Genomic DNA, 20,861 nt, shown 5'->3' with positions numbered 1-20,861 from the left:
TGTGGATAATATTCCATGTCACTGTTTCAGTGGCCCTCTTCCCTTAAGCAAGATTATAAACGAGGACATTTGTGTGGTTCAGTGACCCAGAATATTTCTGAATATATGCATTCTGAGAAAAGAGATAATGCTGAAAAGGCTTATGAGAGGGTGCATTTCTAAATGGCAGTGGAATCAATACCAGCCCTCATGGCAATACGCCTGGCTCCTGCATTTGGCAAGTGCAGCTGCAGAAGGGAAAAGTTTGGCATGAGCACAGAAAAAGCTGCCCATCCAAAATTCGAAAACTGGAGAACAAAAATGTCTCTAGATTTCAGTTTTCATAGATGCCGTTCATCTGGTCCTAAAATCCTGTTAAGCCATCAGAGCATTATTTTGCCATTAAACCACAAATAGAAATCTGTCAGTGCAGGTTTAATTTGTCATTTTGTTGCACTGCCTTGGTAGCAAATGTATGACAATTTATGATGAAGAAGAGTTAAGTACGCTCCCCATGTGGAACATAAATTGCACGTCAGGCACTTAGTGTTAAGAACTGAGAAAGTTAGTAAGTGGATAAATGCAGTGCACAGCTGCAGCAGTGTGATACATGTCATTAAAGATCATGTGCAGCCTGAGTGAGATTTTAGAGCTGTCAGTGGATTATACAAAGGGTTGAATGCCTCTCATGCTGTATTGGTTGTTTCTTTTTTGAAAAATAGATTAATAGAGAGAGAAAAAGGGACAAAGTGAATTTTTTTAAATGTTTTTCAGATAAATAGTTGAACCCAGGACTTAAAAACTGAGAAATCGGCACCCTAACCTGTGTAAACACTGCAAAAAAAAATTCAATGTTAATCTTAATCAGTATTTTTGCCTATTTTCCAGTAAAAAATATCTAAAAATCCTTAAAACAAGATACACTTACCTTTGGTCTTAAACGTTTTTTAAGGACATTTTTATTGGAAAGCAAGACAAAAATACTTTTTTCCCCCAATGACTGTCAAGGTTTTGTGTGTGTGTGTGTGTGTGTGTGTGTGTGTGTGTGTGCGTGTGTGGGTTTATTTGTTTGTTTGTTTGTTTATATGTTTGTTTGTTGTTTGGTCCTTTGTGGTATAAAGTATTTAACTCTTTAAGGATTTACCCTGCTATATCATTCTGGAATGGCATATTCCAGCAGTTAAGCCTCGGTTTAGTATTTTCTGTGTTAACATTGTCACCTACAAATACTATCTAACATGTGGCTTTAGGGTTTTATTTACACACTTATATTTTCCACGAATGATCATGAGATGCTTTGAAAGAAGTAGGAGTTGTGAGTTTGAAAGGGCCAAGTGTGGGCTGTGATCTCTATGGATCAGGGTATTGAGAGAACAAACAGAGATGTCTATACACCAGTCACAGAGATCTCTGGGGGAAGCTCATCAATGGAGCCCTGCAAATATCAACAGTCTTTACACTGTTCTGCATCAGTCGAGGTGGCTGTTTTATCTTACAATACATTATTCATGCACTTATATAAATATTTCATATGATTGCACTAAAAAAGGGAAATTGCTCTTTTAAGCGTAGTTTTTGGAGAGATATTTGGTGTAAAAGGAAGGGGGGGGTGGTAGTCGAATGATATGAGTATACCGCTGGTTTTCGCATCTCTCTTGGGAGTCTGGGTTAGAATTTCAAGAAAGCTTAATTGCACATAGCTCTTGTAGGCTATTGAAAAATTCAATAGCTTTAATGCTAAAGAGTGAGTTTAGAACATTTCAGCTTGATTTTCCTTCAGTCTTTAAGCAGGAAAACTGTTTGCACCTTTCTAGAGTTGAGTTTTGAGACTCAGAGAAGGAGATAATGTTCAAATAATGAAAACACACATGCAGACATACTACTACAAGTACAAATAGACCTATTTTAACTCATGTGGTCTCTCTCTACAGGTTGTAAGCCGTGTCGCAGCACAGCAAGGTTTCGACTTGGATCTCGGTTATCGGCTCCTGGCTGTGTGTGCAGCCAACCGTGACAAGTTCACCCCAAAGTCTGCAGGTGAGACTCTGCGTTCAGTGCTCCTCTAATGGAATGTCTCCTCTCACACATCATCACTAGGCCCTCATGGAATCTGAGCCAACAGAAATCATGAAGTGTTTCCACAGAACTGGAATGTCTATCTGGTAAAGCTGGTGAACATAGACCAGTTTGGATCAGCATGGAAATTTAAGCTTGTGTAAAATGGGCAACACATCACCCACCACCACTTTTTTTTTTTTTTTTTTTTTTTTTGTATAATAAATATTTTACTTAATTTGGTGCATTCAGCAAATAATAAGTAAATAGTACCTTCAGCTGTGTGAACTATTCCTTTATCACACTTTACCAGGTTTCAGTACATTCCACTGAATTTTACAGATTTTTTCACAAACATTATTATGTGCAAAAAATGTGTGTACAGATTCTGTCTGGGCCTGATCATCGCTATACACCAGAGTGGCACTCTGCCTGTAATGAATTCATATTTCTCATTAAGTGATGTGACAGGAAATCTTTTAATTGTGGCATTATACAATCACAACGCACAGCCATGCATTAGCATCGTTTCACTTTCCTTTGTCTGACACTCACCCATCTCCTTAAGATGTCATGAGGTGCTTTAACTTTCCCAGCTTGTCTTTTCTGATAATTTTACACACAAATCTCACGGTGTGCCAAAACCACCTCCAAATAAGTTATTGATAAGCGCCAGAGTTCACTTTCCAACAGCGATCCATCAGCAGAACAGCATCGCTTTGTAATCAGCGCTGTTTGAAATTCTGACCTTCTCAGCCATAGCTGAGTGTCCTGTTCTTGTACATTTGTCAAAGTGAATTGCGTACGGGCATCAGCCAAACAGAGATAGATGGCCAGCAAATGGCAGGGTTGAGGTGTGTGAGTGTACTTCATTTCAGAAAGGACTGACGTGGCTCACTGTTGAGAATGAAGATAAATTGCCTATTTGAACCATGATTACTGTGGGACACCTTGAAGTTTTCAGAATTATTATTATATATATATATATATATATATATATATATATATATATATATATATATATATATATATTTGTTTTTAGTGTTTGGTCGCGATTTTGTTGTAGTATTTTTGTATACATTGCTTTGGTGTAAATGACACTCAAAGTTATATGATGGCTGAAATGTTACATTAATGCATCAGATCAGTGTTTTTAACTGGTTTTGGTGCCATGACCCAGATTATACATACATTAATATATATATATATATATATATATATATATATATATATATATATATATATATTGAAATGTATTATTACCATGATCTGCATAGGTCCAACAATATGCAAATTATTAGCTTGACTTGATGGGAAAACTTACAAGATAATTTCTAATGATTCTTTTGATGTTTTTAATGTAGTCTGGTTATATATATATATATATATATATATATATATATATATATATATATATATATATATATATATATATATATATATATTTTTATTATTATTTTATTTTATTTTTTTTTAACTTGCATTGTTCATGGTTTTGTCTCGGAACCTGCCTATGTTGGCATTTGCCTAATTTGTCTAGTTTCTATTACATGCCTGAGACCAACATATGGATGTGATACTTTTCACATCAACAAATAAAGATATGGGATTTGTTTTCTCCTTCCTTTTTAAAGTTCATTTTGCTACCCTAAGAAAGCACAATTATACAGTTAAGCTAGTTGCATTTAACTACTTGCGTTTAGCGTGGTTATATTTTATTAAAAAAAATTCTCTGATCTCCACAACCATAATACAGGTTCTCTTACGAGAGGTTCTCTCGTATTGCGTAAGCTAGCTTAAGCTACGGGAAAGATTCATCTTTTCTGAGATATTGAAGCCAAAAAATTATCCTTAATTTTTGTATCCATTGTCAACGCAGTGTGGCAGCTGCAGACCTTGAGCGAGCTAGCTAGCAAGCTCATAGGTTGCTCTGCGGCAACTGCTGCAGCCTATAGACGAGCTTGGGCGAACTCGCATCCAATGAGAGGCGTCCGCGCGCTCACTGCATCAAAGCCCGCCAAAATGGGCGTGACTAGAGTGCATATAAGCGTAGTTCGTAGGCTGGAACCCTGATTTTCATCTCTTCAGCGAAGCTGTCCGCATCGCTGACCTGGAAGCCGCGTCGCCGTTTGAGGGGCATCTAGCAAGCGTGGACAGCGCTAGAAGAAGCCGGCCGTCTCAGCCACCTTCAGCCATCTCTGCCATCCGACGACGATCCTTTATTCAGCAAGCTAGTTCTCGAACTATTCACAAGATCGGCGTCTTTCAAGATGCTCGCCACTTGCGCTCATGTCGCTCTCAGCACAGGAGACGCCACATCATCGCGCTCTGCCTAGGACGCAGAGCCGCTCACTGAGGCGATGCATTCTGCGAGCAGATGTCGACCCTGCGGCTCGACAGCGTCAGAGAAGAACCGCCGCGCCGCTCACAAAGGCTGCCGGAAACTGTGGTTGAAGCGACTGCCTCGCCGGAGCCTCTCCCTCGAGCATCGCTTTCACCCTCCCGCCCCCGGGACGCGCAGTTGCCACCGGCGGCCGCACTGCTGCCATCTCGGATGACGAGCGGAGGATAAGGGCCGCTGTTCCATCATGGCTTTGGACAGCGAGGAGTGGACAGGCTCCCAAGCCTCCTCCTCAGCCCAGGAATCCAGCAGGACCCGCGCCGAGTCGAAGGGGAGTTAACACGCCTCCTCACACAGGCCGTCGACCGCCTCGGGCTCGAGTGGTCACCGCCCCTGAGCAGGCACCCAACAGACTCGACGGCTGCTTTCTTCAAAGCCATCGCCGCTCTACACCCGAGGCCGGGCCGCTCCCTTCCTGCCGGAATTACATACGGAGCTTGCAAAGTCGTGGAACACTCCTTTTTCAGCCAGGACCCGTTCACACGTCTCCACCTCTCTCGCGTCGGTGGACGGCGCCACTGAGAGAGGCTACTCCTCCATCCCCCCGGTCGAGGACTCGGTAGCAGCACACCTTTGTCCGCCCTCCGCGAGATGGCGTTCCAAGCCTGTGCTCCCGTCTAAGGCCTGCAGAGCGACTTCCGCCTATGTTGGCCGCGCCTATTCCGCCGCCGGCCAAGCCGCATCTGCTCTGCACTCAATGGCCGTTTTACAGATCCTTCAAGCAGACCTTCTTCGGGAGTGGGATGAGAAAGGCAGGCACCCAGAGGCTGTTACTGATCTACGAAGCGCGACAGACCTCGCCCTTCGCGCTACCAAAGCTGCAGCCCAAGCTCTAGGGAAGTGCATGGCCTCGTTGACTGCGACCGAGAGACACTTATGGCTAACACTAGCCGACATGGGAGAAGCAGAGCGCTCCACGTTCCTCAACGCACCGCTCTCTCCAACCGGTCTCTTCGGCTCCGCGGTGAGTGGCATTGTTGACCGCTTCTCAGAAGTCCAGAAAGCCACCCAAGCCATGAACCTCTTCCTGCCGCGTCGCGCTAGCTCCTCTGCAGGCCGCTCACGTGATCAGCCTCCTGCACGAGCCTCTTCACAGCGCCCAGTTCAACAATCTCAGACTTCTCAGCGTCGACAGGGCGGCCGCCCTCGATCGCGCTCATACAGCCGTCGCAGACCCCTGCCCCCCCGCGGGCCTCGATCTAAGGTAACGCTGAAACCCGAGCAGCCGAAGTCTTCCTAACTGTGTTGAACAAACGACGGCTCAGTCCCGCTGCGGCCGGACCACTGTCAAAGCTTTACCCCCTGTCAGTCCCCTTCTCTCAGGCTACTACAGTGGTGAATTTAGCAGCCAACAAGCCGGTGACACTGCCCGCTTGCCTGCACTCAAACGCCGTTTTCACGGCGACCCAAATAAATCTTGTGAAGTGCAAACATGTCTTATGTGTAGAAAAAGTGCCCACAACCCAGTGTTCGCCCCTACACACAAGCATAACACATCCCGTGCCCCTATCAGAGCATGCTCTCATAAAGCGATTACTGAACCACTCGAGCGTCAGAGTCAATGAAGGCGCCCACAAATGCGTGCGTGCGCCCATTCTCTGCCCGCTCTGTCACACGACCAGCCCTATGTGTAGAAAATGTGCCCACAATCCAGTGTTCACTTCTGCACACAAGCACTGCATGTCTCGTGTCCCCACCAGAGCACGCTCACATAAAGCGATTACTGAACCGCTCGAGCGCTAGAGTCAATAAATGCGCCCACAAATGCGTGCGTGCGCCCATTCTCTGCCCGCTCTGTTACACGGCCAGCAACCATTCCTCTGTGTGTAAGTCCCGTGCCCATGACTATGCTTGCGCATCACGTAACAGATGTGACTCTTTCCCCATTCATTCCAATCGGAAGTCACTCACAAAACAGCCTGTTCATGCTGTCTGCGAGCAATCATGCATGAACACACTAAACGCAGCTCACACATTTTGTTCAGCTCTGTGTGCGGCAATCAGAGCGAATTGGCCATTCACCCTCTAGCGTTATGCTTCAAAGTGTGGGAAGCTATTCCAGGGATATCCAAGTGGGTGTTAAGCACAATACAACAGGGCTATTTGCTACAGTTCGATCGCCGCCCCCCTCGCTTCAGAGCGTGGCTCGAAACCACTGTGAACACGGAAGCAGCGTGCATGCTTCGTTCAGAAATAGCAAGCCTTCTGTGCAAAAGGGCCATAGAAAAAGTGCCACCCTCTCTGAGCGAGTCGGGGCTTTACAGCCGTTATTTTCTTGTTCCCAAGAAAGACGGCGGCCTCAGACCCATATTAGATCTCAGGGTTTTGAACAAGGTGCTTGCAAAAGACCGTTCAAAATGCTTACAATCAGGAAACTCCTCGCGCATGTGCGCCAGGGGACTGGTTTATTTCTCTCGATCTGAAAGATGCATACTTTCAGATTCAGATAAATCCCGTCACAGGCCATTCTTGAGATTACGCCGACGGCCAGGTTTATCAATACACCGTCCTTCCGTTCGGCCTGTCCTTAGCACCCGTACTTTCACGAAGTGCATGGATGCGGCGCTCGCACCCCTGCGGAGTCAGGGTTTGCGAATTCTGAACTATTTGGACGACTGGCTGATTATGGCTCAGTCACATATGGAGCTTCTGTCTCACAGAGCAGTTCTCCTCAGCCATCTGAACAGTTTGGGTCTTGCAGTCAATTGGACCAAGAGCTCACTACAGCCCAGTCAGACCATTTCCTTCCTGGGAATAGAACTAGACTCCGTGGAAATGACGGCTCGCTTATCTACACAGCGCGCACGCCGTGTTCAGCGACTAGCCGCATCTTTTCAGATGAACAGCCTCACGCCTCTGAAGAAATTCCAGAGAGTGCTAGGTTACATGGCCTCAGCCGCAGCAGTACTTCAGCTGGGTTTACTGCACATGCGCCCACTTCAGCATTGGCTAAACACCCGCGCGTCTTGCCGGGCTTGGGCCACAGGCCGCCAGCCCATCAAGGTGACTCAGACCTGCATATCAGCTCTGCAGCCCTGGACAGTGGCCGAATGGTATCAGCGGGGAGTGACAATGGGAGCTGTATCTCACCGAAAAGTCATCTCGACAGACGCGTCCAACACGGGTTGGGGCGCGGTCTGCGAGGGCTCTCCGGTTTTCGGCCTATGGTCAGTTCAGGAAAAGCTCCTTCACATAAATTGTCTGGAAATGATAGCGGTCGAGTGCGCGCTCGTGCGCTTTCTCCCGGTCATTCAGGGTCACCACGTCCTGGTCCGTTCGGACAACAGATCTGTGGTATCCTACCTAAACCGTCAGGGCGGTGTCAGATCCAGGAACCTCTTCCATCTGACAAACGCATACTGAGTTGGTCCCAGTGCCACCTGCGCTCGCTGAGGGCGACGCACGTGCCAGGCCACCTGAGCGACGGCCCGGACAGACTGTCCAGAGACAATATTCCCCCAGGGGAATGGTCCCTGCACGCTCAAACAGTCCAGGCGTTATGGCACCTATTCGGCAGAGCAGAGATAGACCTCTTTGCATCCAAAGAGAACTCTCGCTGCCCAATATTTTTCTCGAGCGAGGGCAGCTGGCCCAGGACTGGCCCAGATGCCCGCTTACGCCTTCCCTCCCGTCTCGCTATTGCCACAGGTAATGCAGAGGATCAGGGAAGCGCGTCACTCGGTGCTCCTCATAGCCCAGCGTTGGGAGAATCAGACATGGTTCCCGGAGCTTACGCAGCTGTCACTGACAGCGCCGTGGCCCATCCCAGTGAGAGCAGATCTCCTCTCTCAAGCTCGCGGCACAATCTGGCATCCCCACCCAGAGCTGGGCGCTGCATGCGTGGGTGATCAGCGACTACCCGTCGCTCTGCCAGAAGGAGTAATAAACACCATCATACACGCTAGAGCCCCTTCCACGAGAAGACTCTATGCGTCAAAATGGTCTGTGTTCTCAAAATGGTGCACCGACAGAGACCTGGACCCACGGACATGTGGGGTGTCAGTCGCTGCTCGTATTTCTACAAGAGCTGCTGGATAAGGGCAGATCCCCATCCACGCTCAAAGTGTATGTGGCGGCCGTTGCGGCGTTCGCTGAACCCTGCACGGCCAGTCATGGGGTAAAAGCGAGCTGGTCATCCGCTTCCTCAGGGGAGCTAGAAGGATGAACCCCAGCGCCCCCATCGGTTCCTATCTGGGATCTTTCTATAGTTCTCGAAACTATGAAAGCCCCCTTTCGAACCACTTCAATCCGTGGATTTGAAATACCTTTCACTCAAAACCATTTTTCTGACTGCCCTGTCATCAGTCAAGCGTGTGGGAGACCTTCACGCGCTGTCTGTCAGCGCTGCGTGTCTTGAGTTTGGACCAAGTGACTCCAAGGTCATTTTAAAGCCTAGACACGGCTATGTTCCCAAGGTGATCGGTACTCCTTTCAGAGCACAGGTCATTTCCCTATCGGCGCTGCCAGCACCGGATAGCGAACGCGGCGCCAATCTCCTTTGCCCGGTCAGAGCACTGAGATTGTATACTGCGCGCTCCGCTGCTTTCAGGCGCTCCGAGCAGCTTTTCGTTTCGTTCGGAGGCGCACCAAAGGTCTCGCCGCCTCGAAACAGACACTATCTAGATGGATAGTGGGCGCTATTGCTGCTGCATACGGCGTCAAAAGACCTGCCATACCCGTTGGGCATTAGGGCTCACTCCACTAGAGGCATGGCATCCTCGTGGGCATGGTCCAGCGGAATTTCCATTCCACGACATATGTGTGGCAGCGGGATGGACTTCCCCTCCACCTTTGTCAGATTTTACAATATGGAAGTGCCCGCTCTGCAGGCAAAACTACTAGCGGTTTAATACGCTACAGCTCCCCTGGTGAGCTGCACTGATGGGACACATTCCACACAGACCGGCACCGCCGCTCTGTCGTTCCGTCCTACTATGTGCTTATGTATTACACAATCAATGACCCGCATTCTTGCCGGCCAAATATTATTTCCCCACTCATAAGGGCTCCCCGGGTCCCCCTTAATTCCCTGGGGCTCATACAGTGGATGCTTGGCGTGCACGGCGTTGACAATGGGTTCCCGTGAGCGTAAGCTAGCTTGCATATCTGAGAGAACCTCTCGTAAGAGAACGTGTCGGTTACCTAACGTAACCTCGGTTCTCTCTAGATGAGGGAGCAGTATTGCGTAGCCGGCCGTGCTTTCAGCGCCACGGCGACTTTTCGCTTCAGTCAATGAAAACCAGGGTTCCAGCCTACGAACTACGCTTATATGCACTCTAGTCACGCCCATTTTGGCGGGCTTTGATGCAGTGAGCGCGGACGCCTCTCATTGGATCGCGAGTTCAGCCCAAGCTCGATCTATAGGCTGCAGCAGTTGCCGCAGAGCAACCTATGAGCTCGCTAGCTAGCTTGCTCAAGGTCTGCAGCTGCCGCACTGCGTTGACAATGGATACAAAAATTAAGGATAATTTTTTGGCTTCAATATCTCAGAAAAGATGAATCTTTCCCGTAGCGTAAGCTAGCTTACGCAATACTCGTTCCCTCATCTAGAGAGAACCGAGGTTACGTTAGGTAACCGATACGTTTCTCATGATCACGGAAAACCTGGAAATATCAGGGAATTTTAGAATGTTGATATCTAGGCCTGGAACATTCTTGGAAATTAATGAAGTCTTAAAAAGTCTCAAAACTGATTTTTAAAATCCTTATCCAGTAATCCAAACAACTGGAAAAGTTACCACATCCATTGGTTAAAAGGTGTGAAAACCCTGTTATTATAACCATGCTAGACCTGCCGCCCATTTTTGGGCTGTGACACACCAATGCCTTTGATTTAACTCAAGCTGAGACTTAGATACAGTGTTTGCCAGAGCAGCGGATGATAAAAAAATGTCTCCCTCTGAGTCCATCATGGGGGAATCCATCTAAGCTCTATCGTGAGGGTGTCTGCCATCCCAGACAAGGAGACAACAGTGGCAGAGCTCAGACTCATAAACCTGCTCTTTGCATCCATCTCATTTTCAGTCCTCGCTTGTTCTCTCAATATCTGCCTACATCCATCACGCAAACACACATGGAGAGAGGGAAAGGAAAAAAAGAGGGAGAATAGATATGTCTGTTGGGTCAGAGATTTGTCGAGAAAGCGCAGTCCCAACGAAAACCCAGTGACAGGCAGGATGGCGGCAGAGGGTAAGCCACCCGACACCACACACCGGAGTTCAGTGTGTCTGGTTTGCTCAAAGCCTGAGAGCAGTGCGACACACCCACATTACACGATCAATGCACATTGGGCCACAGAGAGGCCGTCATCGCCTGCACAGTGAATTCATCTCCTTTTGCTGTCTCTGTGATATACAATGCAACTGACACTTGGCTGCTAGGATGGCTTAAAGTCATCCACCCGCACTGAGAAATATGGTTTTATTTGCCTCTCGTAAAATAATCTTAAGTATCTGTAATGGACAAATGCCAGAGGATGTCTTGTAAGATAAATGTAATTCATATATTTATGCTTTGCTCTCGTTAATTTTACTTGTAAACAGTTATTGCGATATAAAACAGTGATTTGGATTCATTCTTTGTTTCCAAGATGAGATTTTGGCAACAGCACCAAATTAAACCCGTACCCCATCAGGTGCTTGAAGGTTGTATTTTTCAGTTGATTCACTGTTCACATGCGTTTATCACTGACAAAGGAAAGATATAGTCAGTACAAAGTGAGGACAGCTTCATGCACATTATCACCAGTTGATCTTCAGGAATGTGAAAGAGATGTGTGTGTGTTTAAATGAAGGCTGTTTACACACTTCGTTTGATTGCTTGGACTGATTGCTTGCTTGTCCCTGTGTCTCGAATGTTTCTTTTCACATTGTATTATTTGGGTCCAAAAAGCACTATATTTGCATCATCAGTGCGATAATGAGTACTAGCGAAAATTGTTTACCACTGGTGCTAGGTAACGACTCACTCATGAAGAGAAGACACTATAGTCACTTTGTTAATGAAGTATTTGCCTGTTTCAATTTACCACCAAATCTTTACACGCACATCTGCATTTTCCTGCCGCAGATGCATTACAATAGATGCAAAGATCTGAGCTGCTCTCCAGGGGCGCTTTATTTGGAGACAAGAAGATATAGAAGATGCATTATACACTAAAAGTGTGACTTGGAATATGCGTAGATGCAAATTATACGTCAACAACAGTGGTTCACTTCTGTGAGTTAAGACGGTTAGCTTTATTACCAATTGCGAACTGAGTTCACATGAATTGTACCACAGACAACATTTTCAAGCAGCCTTTGGTACACTTAACTGCTGCTTTCATACCAACCAAATGATCTTAACTCTGTAAATCTGAGATAAATGTTGTCTACATGATAATCTGGATTTTTGTCCACAATAGGACATTTTGTCGATCGCTTGTTTTTTATTTCTGTGGTGTCATGGCAGGTAGCCTAGCCCACTGTGAAATGTCATTGGTACAAAATCCTAAAACCATACATTAAACAGTAAAAATGTTGTTATTGGCTGTGATTGTGTCATGTCGAACACTACTACATGCTTACTAGTGTTCGGAGAAACAAAGCTTTCCGAAAGTTTGAATCAATTGAACCAATTGCATTGCAAAAATTATTGTCTTGAAACAGTGCACCCTGAGGACATCTGTTGTTCTCAGGCATGTAAATATAATGCAAAGACTCGATCCAAAAGCAGACTCGGTGATTTTGTTGATTGCATGTTTCGGTGGGAACATAATTCAAGATAATCCACAGGGAATTTAAAATCACTAACTTCCAATCAGCATATAATGATCAGCCAGATTTTATGAATCCAAGTCCAAGCAGTGCTGTTGTACGTGCATCCACAAACCCCGCAACGCAGACCCGTATTAATGCATATCGGTTGAGGAATAGCTTAAAACATGGGTGTTAAACTCAATTTCAGCCTGGGCCACATCAGGGTTTATTTCTGCCCTCAAAGGGCCTGTTGAAAATGTGGCAATTACCAATAACCCATGCAATTACCAATAACATTACATGTTATGTGCATTGAAATGTACATTGGACAGTAAAGCATTGATTTTGAGGTTGGAATTCAGATGAAAATTATGTTAACAACAACAGTAAAATCTTAAATAAAATATTCTGACAGTGTGACTAGTTGGGTCTTCTTTAAACTTTTCTTTTATTAGGCTCCTACTGATTAAACTTCAGTAATCTCTTGGAATTTCTGAAGGCAAACAAAACAATAATTTAATCATGTCAAGCATTACAAGAGAACACATTTTATACAGTTGGAAAACTGATAGCTTGGTCCATAATAATTATGAATATTTACCATAGTCCTTCCATAATGTACATAGTTTTAACAATGATATTCAATGATATACATTCATGGCTCCTCACTACCATAATTAGTAACTATGGTTTCTAATTAAAGAGCTATGTCATCTCACTGGTTAACAAGTGCATTTTAAATAGTCTGTTCGGTTTAGACCAGTCCACGAATTACCGCACCTGCTCTACGCTCATGCTGCTTTATCCATGATTGAGCCGTGTTGATGATTGATCCGTGTAGTACTGTTTCATTCAGCTTTTGAAGCGTGCAAAATGCGCTCCAAAACATAAAGATGACAGCGCAAGGCTCATTAATATTTAGGAGGAAAGCGCTAACTGATTGTTCATTGAAACGTTGCCATCCTATATTTCAGAAATTAGCTCATGGCCACATGAAATGAAGTGAGTTTGAAGTGTTATACGGTGATGTTACTGTGAATACGTGTGTGTGTGTGTGTGTGTGTGTGTGTGTGTGTGTGTGTGTGTGTGTGTGTGTGTGTGTGTGTGTGTGTGTGTGAGCATTTATCACTTTGTGGGGACCAAATGTCCCCATAAGGATAGTAAAACCCGAAATTTTTGACCTTGTGGCGACATTTTGTCGGCCCCCATGAGGAAAACAGCTTATAAATCATACTAAATTATGTTTTTGAAAATGTAAAAATGCAGAAAGTTTTCTGTGAGGGTTAGGTTTAGGGGTTGGGTTAGGTTTAGGGGATAGAATATAAAGTTTGTACAGTATAAAAACCATTATGTCTATGGAAAGTCCCCATAAAACATGGAAACACTACAAGAGTGTGTGTGTGTGTGTGTGGTGGGGTCTCTTTCGCACTGTACAAAGCGTACAGCTGACTGGGGCTGGCAAGCGTTATGTTGCATCAAGAATATTAAATAAACCATGTGAAATCCCAAGAGCGGTGCTCATAATTCAGCAGCGGCGCTCATAAATGCACAGCGTCACTGCAAAATGCATATAGGGGAAATGCTGCAAGTTATTGCTAAAATGGATCGAGATCAGTTTGAGCCATGATTAACTGTGTGATTAAGCAACCCTAGGGTCACACTGAAAAGTGTTGAAGCAGTGTGACATAACAAAGCCTCAATTTGTTGAAATTGCGGAATGTGGCCAGTTTGATACATGCTCTGAAGCCCTGGTTTAAAACAAGATTAGGATAGGTTTTGAAGCTTCTTGAAGCAGTGTCCCATCACTAGTGTTCAGTATAGACAGACAAATTTCTTGTCGCTGGAATCGTCTGGTAAGTGATTTGTCAAATAAACAATGGTTTGCACAAAAACCTCTAGTGTGAAAGCGCAAGAAGTGTAGTTTGTCAGAATTTGCTGGTTTGTGAGTGCTGACCTCTCTGTCAGTGGGATTATCCAGCAGTATTAATCTGTGATTATGGGAATTATCTGTCCATAGTGTGTGTTTGCATCTGTGTATGTTTGTGTGTGTGTTCTTATGGAGTCTGATCTTCTCTGCTTAGATGCGTTTGACAGACTTTTTACCCAGACTTTGGTTGGCACCCTGCTGCCAGTGCAATTAGATAATTATTTTATCTAAAATCTCCCTCTTTAGTACACATGGCTGCATCTGTACTATAGAAAATGCTTAATACTTTGTCTGAAATGCTTTTATTGGGCATATGTTAATTATATACGGCATCACAATTGCTTTTCGAGAGCATTTCAACAATATGCTGTCAGTAGCAAATGTCTGTTGTCTTAGATGTACATCAAATTCTTCCCTCATGTCATGCTGATGTTTAATAGAGAGCAGATTAGTTGGCCTATTAGTCCATTGGTCCATTTAGACAGCCTGCCATTATTTAAACATTCTCCTGAATAAAACTTCCAAAATCACAATTGTGTCTGCACACAGGAATGGAGGCAGTGCTGCATTTGTTTAGCGTGAAATGGTACGACAAGATAATTGCAAGGTGTGTCTCAACCCAAGTGTTTTTAAAGTCTGTTATTGAGCTGAAGTGCAGATTACATTAAGTACAGGAATTTAAACAATGCATTGTTTTTCCTCTTAAATCTTTAGCCAATGTTTAAAGAATTCTACTATTGGTGTCACGTTCACACACACGCACGCACGCACACACACACACACACACACACACACACACACACACTTTATTCATTGGCGGGTCAAAAAGCTTATATCGTTTGCCCTCGGTCAAATAGTGAATCTATGTTAGTTTAGTGAAGAAAATGAGAGCAGGTTTATATACTCACCAAACTTATTTTCGGGGTTCCCACATTCATAGAAAACCTGGAAAGCCATGCAAAAGCCATAGCGATGCTTGATTTGTTAGTAAATCGTTCTTTTGAGTAGATTCTTTTAAATGAGCCATTTTAACCAGTTTACAAGTTGGTCTGAATGATTCGGTTGTGAATAGGTCGGATTCAAAATTGTCATTAACAGTCCTTATTCCAAGTTAACCCAGGTAATCTAAAATTACTGGAAATGTCAAAAAGTGATGGCACCCACTTTTTCAAGTTTTTGGAATATTTGTTTTTGTTTAATTAGAGATACATGGTTTGTGCTGCTGCCTATCAATGTAAGGTTTACACATGGACAGTTCTCTTAGCATAGGAAGGGAAAGTGAGAAATTGGGTAATGGCCACATGTGAGGTGAAACAGACCTCTCAATGCAATGGTAAGGAATGTTCCTGCTCTACGTAGGAAGTCTGTCAGCAGGTTGTAAATCAACCCAGCTTAAAGGCACGTAAGATGAGCAACCAATCCACCAAGTCGAGGGTGACAGATCGCTTTCCAGAGCCCTGCCGTAATTCACATTTCATGTACACACATGGTTTACAGAGAAGACACAAGTGCAAATACACAAGAAACTCCAGCGAGGGACCTCCCCGTTGGTTTGAGATACCACAGACTCTGCCCACATACAGTTATCTGTTCAAACTTCAAGCATGTACTGTGTTTGAGTTTGAGTTTGAGTTTGAGTTTGCTGCATCAAATGGTAGGTGAATAATGAGTCACAATCTCCTTTGTTAATATCCTCTTATTTGAACCTTCGGATCTGAACCAGTGGAATCTTAAATGCTCTTTTTTTTTTTTCAAACATATTCTCTTGATTTCTGATGTAATCACTCAGCAAGAGTTCAGTAACTTCAGGATTCTCCAGATCTGCTACACTTTCTGTTCTAATAGAAACAAGGGTTTTGTGTTTTTTTTATAGTTTATTTGCACTGTTCCAACGGTAATGGCAATATAACATACTATTTAAAAGAGAGAGTTCACCCAAAAATGAACATTTTGTCTAAATGTTTTCATCCTCATGTTGTTTCAAATTTGAATTTGTATTTCTTTCAATTAACACAAAAGATGTTATGCAGATTGACAGCCTCAGTCACCATTCACTTTCATTGCATACTTTTTCCCATATAACAAAAGAGTATGGTTACTGAGGCTGTTTTTCTGCCTGATATCTCATTTAATATTCCACGGAAGACCGTCATATGTGTTAGAACATCATGAGGGATAATACATGATGACAGAATTTTCATATTTGCATGAGCTATCCCCTTAAGGATCATGGGCAGAAGCCTATGTAGACCATAGACAGTGAGGTTTTAGAACAGAGCTATTTTCTGAAACAATAGTGCTTTAATGTAAAGTGCTATAACGTAATGTAGTATGCTCAAATGTAAAGAGTGCTAAAGTGCAGAGCTGAAGAGAATGACTGGAGTGATTTGTGTGTATGATAAGTGTTTGTGTGTGTTGGTGGAGGGCTATGACTCACAGCTTTGCAGTAAAAGTTAAAGGAAGCTCAATTTCCTGTTTGAGCCAGCTTCAGCTCTTCACCTCATTTTTCATGTAGCCTCTCATCTCCCTTCATTTTCTCTGAGTTATTTTATCCTTTCGTAGCTTAATATTAGAGGTATCTGTCACACACGGCTCTTTGATGCTGACCAGAGAAGCGAAGACCATTTGTGCGCTGGGGTCTTGATGCTTCAGTACATTGTAAGTCTTTGTGCCTATTTTGGAGCTTTAAGTTAATTATTTCTAATTTGATGTCAGTGGAAATTGTAACCAGGAAAATTGCTACATCAAGAAAAATCCTACTGTTGATACAGTGCTTTTAAAGTACCTGTATTTGCTTTACGAGTGCAGTTTTCTTTCCTGTGTTAACGTATTTTTTATTGAAACAGGAAGTTGAGGTGAGACATTTGGATGGACTGTCCCTTTTTTAAAATAGCCATTAGCTTTTAGTATACATCACAGCCATGGACATAATTAGCTACTTTCTGTCACTAGTCAGTTTTTGGTGGGATTAGAGGGAGGGGCATTCTCATACTAGAGAGCATTTATTGGACAAAATTAATGAGTGCAGTGTGAATCATACATTTTTTTTGTCTTTTTTCCCGAAGAGAGAGAGAGAGAATTTAAGTGTATGTATCTGCTAAAAGCCAGTTAGGTCAATGTTTAGGAGTACTCTAACATCTAAATGGCTTCAATACTAACAGACATGAACTAAGCCACAAAACAAATTTTTAATTCACATGGCATGTTTAATAGCTACATTAATTAAACAAATGAAGAATAGCTATTTTTAATAATTTATTAATGGAAGCATGATATTGACAGCCTGGGGAAGTGCTGGATTTCTTTCTGATATTCAACACTTTTAGATGAGTGTAATTAACAGTGTTAGCAAGTGTCAAGTTAGGCACTTAGTGTTAAAAGCTAACACAGTTTCCATTCATTTCACCCCTCACACGACACTCAGGAGGGGCCGCCCACCAGCCTCGAGATTAATTAGTGTTTGTGGTCTGATGGATTTATACATAGGTGTTAGGTGATTAGGCTCTCCAATGGACAGGATTCACCTGCTTTGATAGCAGTAATTGGGGGCTGCAAACAGAGTTTTTACTGATTTGATTTGAGCTTGTTGTTTGTCCTCTGTCTCTCTCTCTCTCCCCTGATGATTTGGTCATGGGCCAGGTTACAGCTCGTCTGCCATGATAGGCCCCACCTCCACCCTTTGCAAGTTTGAAATGTGAGCCACCCATGCTCTTTTCCCCCCTTCTGGCAAACTGGCCGGCACATTGTGTGTGTGTGTGTGTGTGTGTATGTTTGTGTGTGTGTGTGTGTGTGTGTGTGTGTGTGTGTGTGTGTGTGTGTGTGTGTGTGTGTGTGTGTGTGTGTGTGTGTGGTTTCATTCATGGATCTGACCATCCATTTCTAAGTAATAGGGTTTTAGTCAAAGGATCATTGGTTAAGAGCATGTAGACTTCACCATTTATATATGAGGTGAGATGAGATTTGCTGCTTTTTCTCAGTTTCTCATTTCACTCTTTCAATTTCATTACCTTATTGCCTTGATTGTTTTGCATACAATATTGACAAAGCATCAGTGTGCAAACACACAATAAATCAAATAATTTACTAAAATAAAATGTTAAATATTTTACAAAAACTAAACTAAAATAACTCTCCAAAAATAAAAATTCACAAAAACAATTACTAAAATATTTAGAGGAAATAAGAAGTATTTACAAAAACTGTCTAAAAATATAATGTTAATACAAATAATAACTGCAATAAACAATCAAAAAATAAAATGCAATTCAGTAAAATTATATACATATAAAAAACAAAAAGGATTAGTGGAAAGATTATTTGGCTTGAGGAGATGTTTAACAAAATTAAAAAAGTAGTGCTTATACAAATAATATACACCATATACAATCTAAAATAAACTATAATCAACTTTCAGCTTGACATTGAGGACATATTCACAATTAATAGTTTATGGTGATCAAAGCAGTGGCTGGTTTCTAAGTTTTGTATTCATATACATTTGTCCTTACCTGCCACCATCCTCTCTCTTGCTTCTTTATTTGAACCCTTTTGTAACAGAACTTTGCTTCCTGTTCATTTTGTGGTTTTGCACAGCAAGCATTTTACAGGCATGTGATTCACTGTCTGTGTGTGTGTGTGTGGTTTTGAAGAGCTTAATCTGATTCCCTGTGGGCTCTGTCTTGAAGCAGAGGAGCCAGGTATACCAGGAGCCCATTAGCACAGAGCTCCATCTGTGATTGGCTTTGCAAAATAAACCCGGAGACCGCTGCTGAATAATTGATGTGCATTGTGCAGTCACTGGACAGGCGAAGAGAGGGAAAAACAGAGAGAGGCACAGTGCCCCTGAGAAACAGACAATCAGAGACTAAGGTAGAGAGAGCTTGTAAATTCCTCTGGAGTTCTTTTTTGCCTGCTGTTTATATCCCATTTCTTTGTGCAATGAGAAGACTGCGATGAGAACCACAGAGGCAGATCTCAGCTGTTGGTAAGTCAGAGCGAGGCTTGTTGAACACACGTGACTGAAGTGTAGTGCATGTGTTGCTGTTTGTGCTCCTGTGTGGGCAAGTTGGATGCAGGTGTACGTGCAGGCTATGTACACCAAAGTTTTTTAAAAGTTATTTACTCGCCTTCATTTCTTTTGAAACCCATCTGACATTATTTCTTTAATGGAAAAAAGGATTTATTTATCTAAATATCTAAAACTCCTTATATACATTTACATTAGGAGTTATACTGCAGATTTTTTTTTTTTTTATAAATATCGGAGAATTTTTAATACATTTAATATTTAAAAATATCTAAGAATCCTTAAAACAAGATACATTTACTTGAGAAGCAACATATAATTTATTTACACTTGTTTTTAGAGAATGTATCTTGAATATTATTTTGTCTTTACTGCACGGGCAAAGGTATAAACAAGTGAAAAAATACACTTTTATATACAAAATATGCATATTTTCAAGATACATTCTCTAAAAACTAGTGTAAATAAATTATATGTTGCTTCTCAAGTAAATGTATCTTGTTTTAAGGATTTTTAGATAATGTTAAATGGAAAACCTCATAAAAACACTTGATATCAATTTGATTTTTTGCAGTGAATTTTTTAATAAATTAAACAATAAAATAAAAAAATTTTAAATAAAAAAAGTATTTATTTCCTTGTAATTCAGTGAATGTCATTCAGAGATATTTTTAAAAGATGATTTTGTTCTGTGTATTGTTAATAAGCACATTTAATACAACCTTTTAAGTCGAGGCACAAGCTGATTAATCAGTTGAGAACTAATGATTAATCATTGCAGTAATCGTCCAAATAGTCGAATAATCATTCTATTAATTGTTAGATAAGTCGATTATCAAAATAATCCTTAGTTGCAGCCCTACTTGACCTTCCTAGTCTTCAGTCACTTTCGATGTTAAACCTCTCTGGCGTTCTATAGAAGAAAGGCATAGGCCCTATGGCTTTGGAACAACATTGAGGGGGAACTCTGGTAAATTATGACAGAAATTAAATTTTTACATGAACTATCCCTTTAACTGCATCATCTCAGGGAACTTTTAACTAATGGAAGAGAACTCGCAAAGTGTGACTGGAGTGCCCAGTTCTGCACATGATAGAGCTGTAACAGCTGACTGCATTTGACCTAGTTCACTCTCTCCCACACACTCTCACTCTCACACACACAAAACACTCACACATGGAGGGTCAGAGTGGGCTTGATTATGTCCAGGAGGAGAACTGACCTACTTGAGGCGCAGTGTTTTTGTCAGTCCTTTAGCAGTTTGACATGAGTCTGGCAACTGCATGGCTCCTACCGCTCAGTCTCTCTCTCGTTCAATGCCTCTCCCTGTATGGCTGCTGTTTGCAGTGGATGCATGTTCATTCTTTATAGAGTTTTAGATCATTGGGTGGAAAAAATTTTCTTACATTGCATCAGAGGATCTGTTTACTGGGGCGAATAGGGGCACTTTGGAAAAGCACGGGTCTTTGAAAAGTAATCTCCCAGAAAGTCGGCTGAATGAATGTGGGAATTCCGAGAAGAGGTGGAAGTGTATATATTTGTATATTTAGCCAAAGTAAAGCTGTTTGCAGCTTATTTTTGAATCTCAATGTTTCTACAGTAAAATGTCTAAGAATGATCCTTAGATATGTATAGAAAGTATTTTTTTCTTGTGATTTGTTATAGGGCGGCATTTATAGTTTACGTCCACGCTAAGTCGTAAGGATAATATACTGCACAAGCAAAATCTACAG

At 42.7% G+C, this 20,861-nt stretch overlaps 1 protein-coding gene across 1 annotated transcript in view; it reads left to right on the top strand.

Annotated features, from left to right (window-relative positions):
• The window catches only part of LOC127660494 (zinc finger MIZ domain-containing protein 1-like), a 185,092-nt gene that overhangs the window by 127,526 nt on the left and 36,705 nt on the right, over window positions 1-20,861 (top strand). The window contains 1 exon segment of the mRNA XM_052150767.1: window positions 1,911-2,016. Coding sequence (XP_052006727.1) covers window positions 1,911-2,016 — 106 coding nt within the window.

Source organism: Xyrauchen texanus, chromosome 20 (genome assembly GCF_025860055.1).
Source record: "Xyrauchen texanus isolate HMW12.3.18 chromosome 20, RBS_HiC_50CHRs, whole genome shotgun sequence".
Taxonomy (NCBI): Eukaryota; Metazoa; Chordata; class Actinopteri; order Cypriniformes; family Catostomidae; genus Xyrauchen; species Xyrauchen texanus.
Note: the sequence above shows the minus strand (reverse complement) of the source record. Positions and strands in the feature narration are given on the sequence as shown.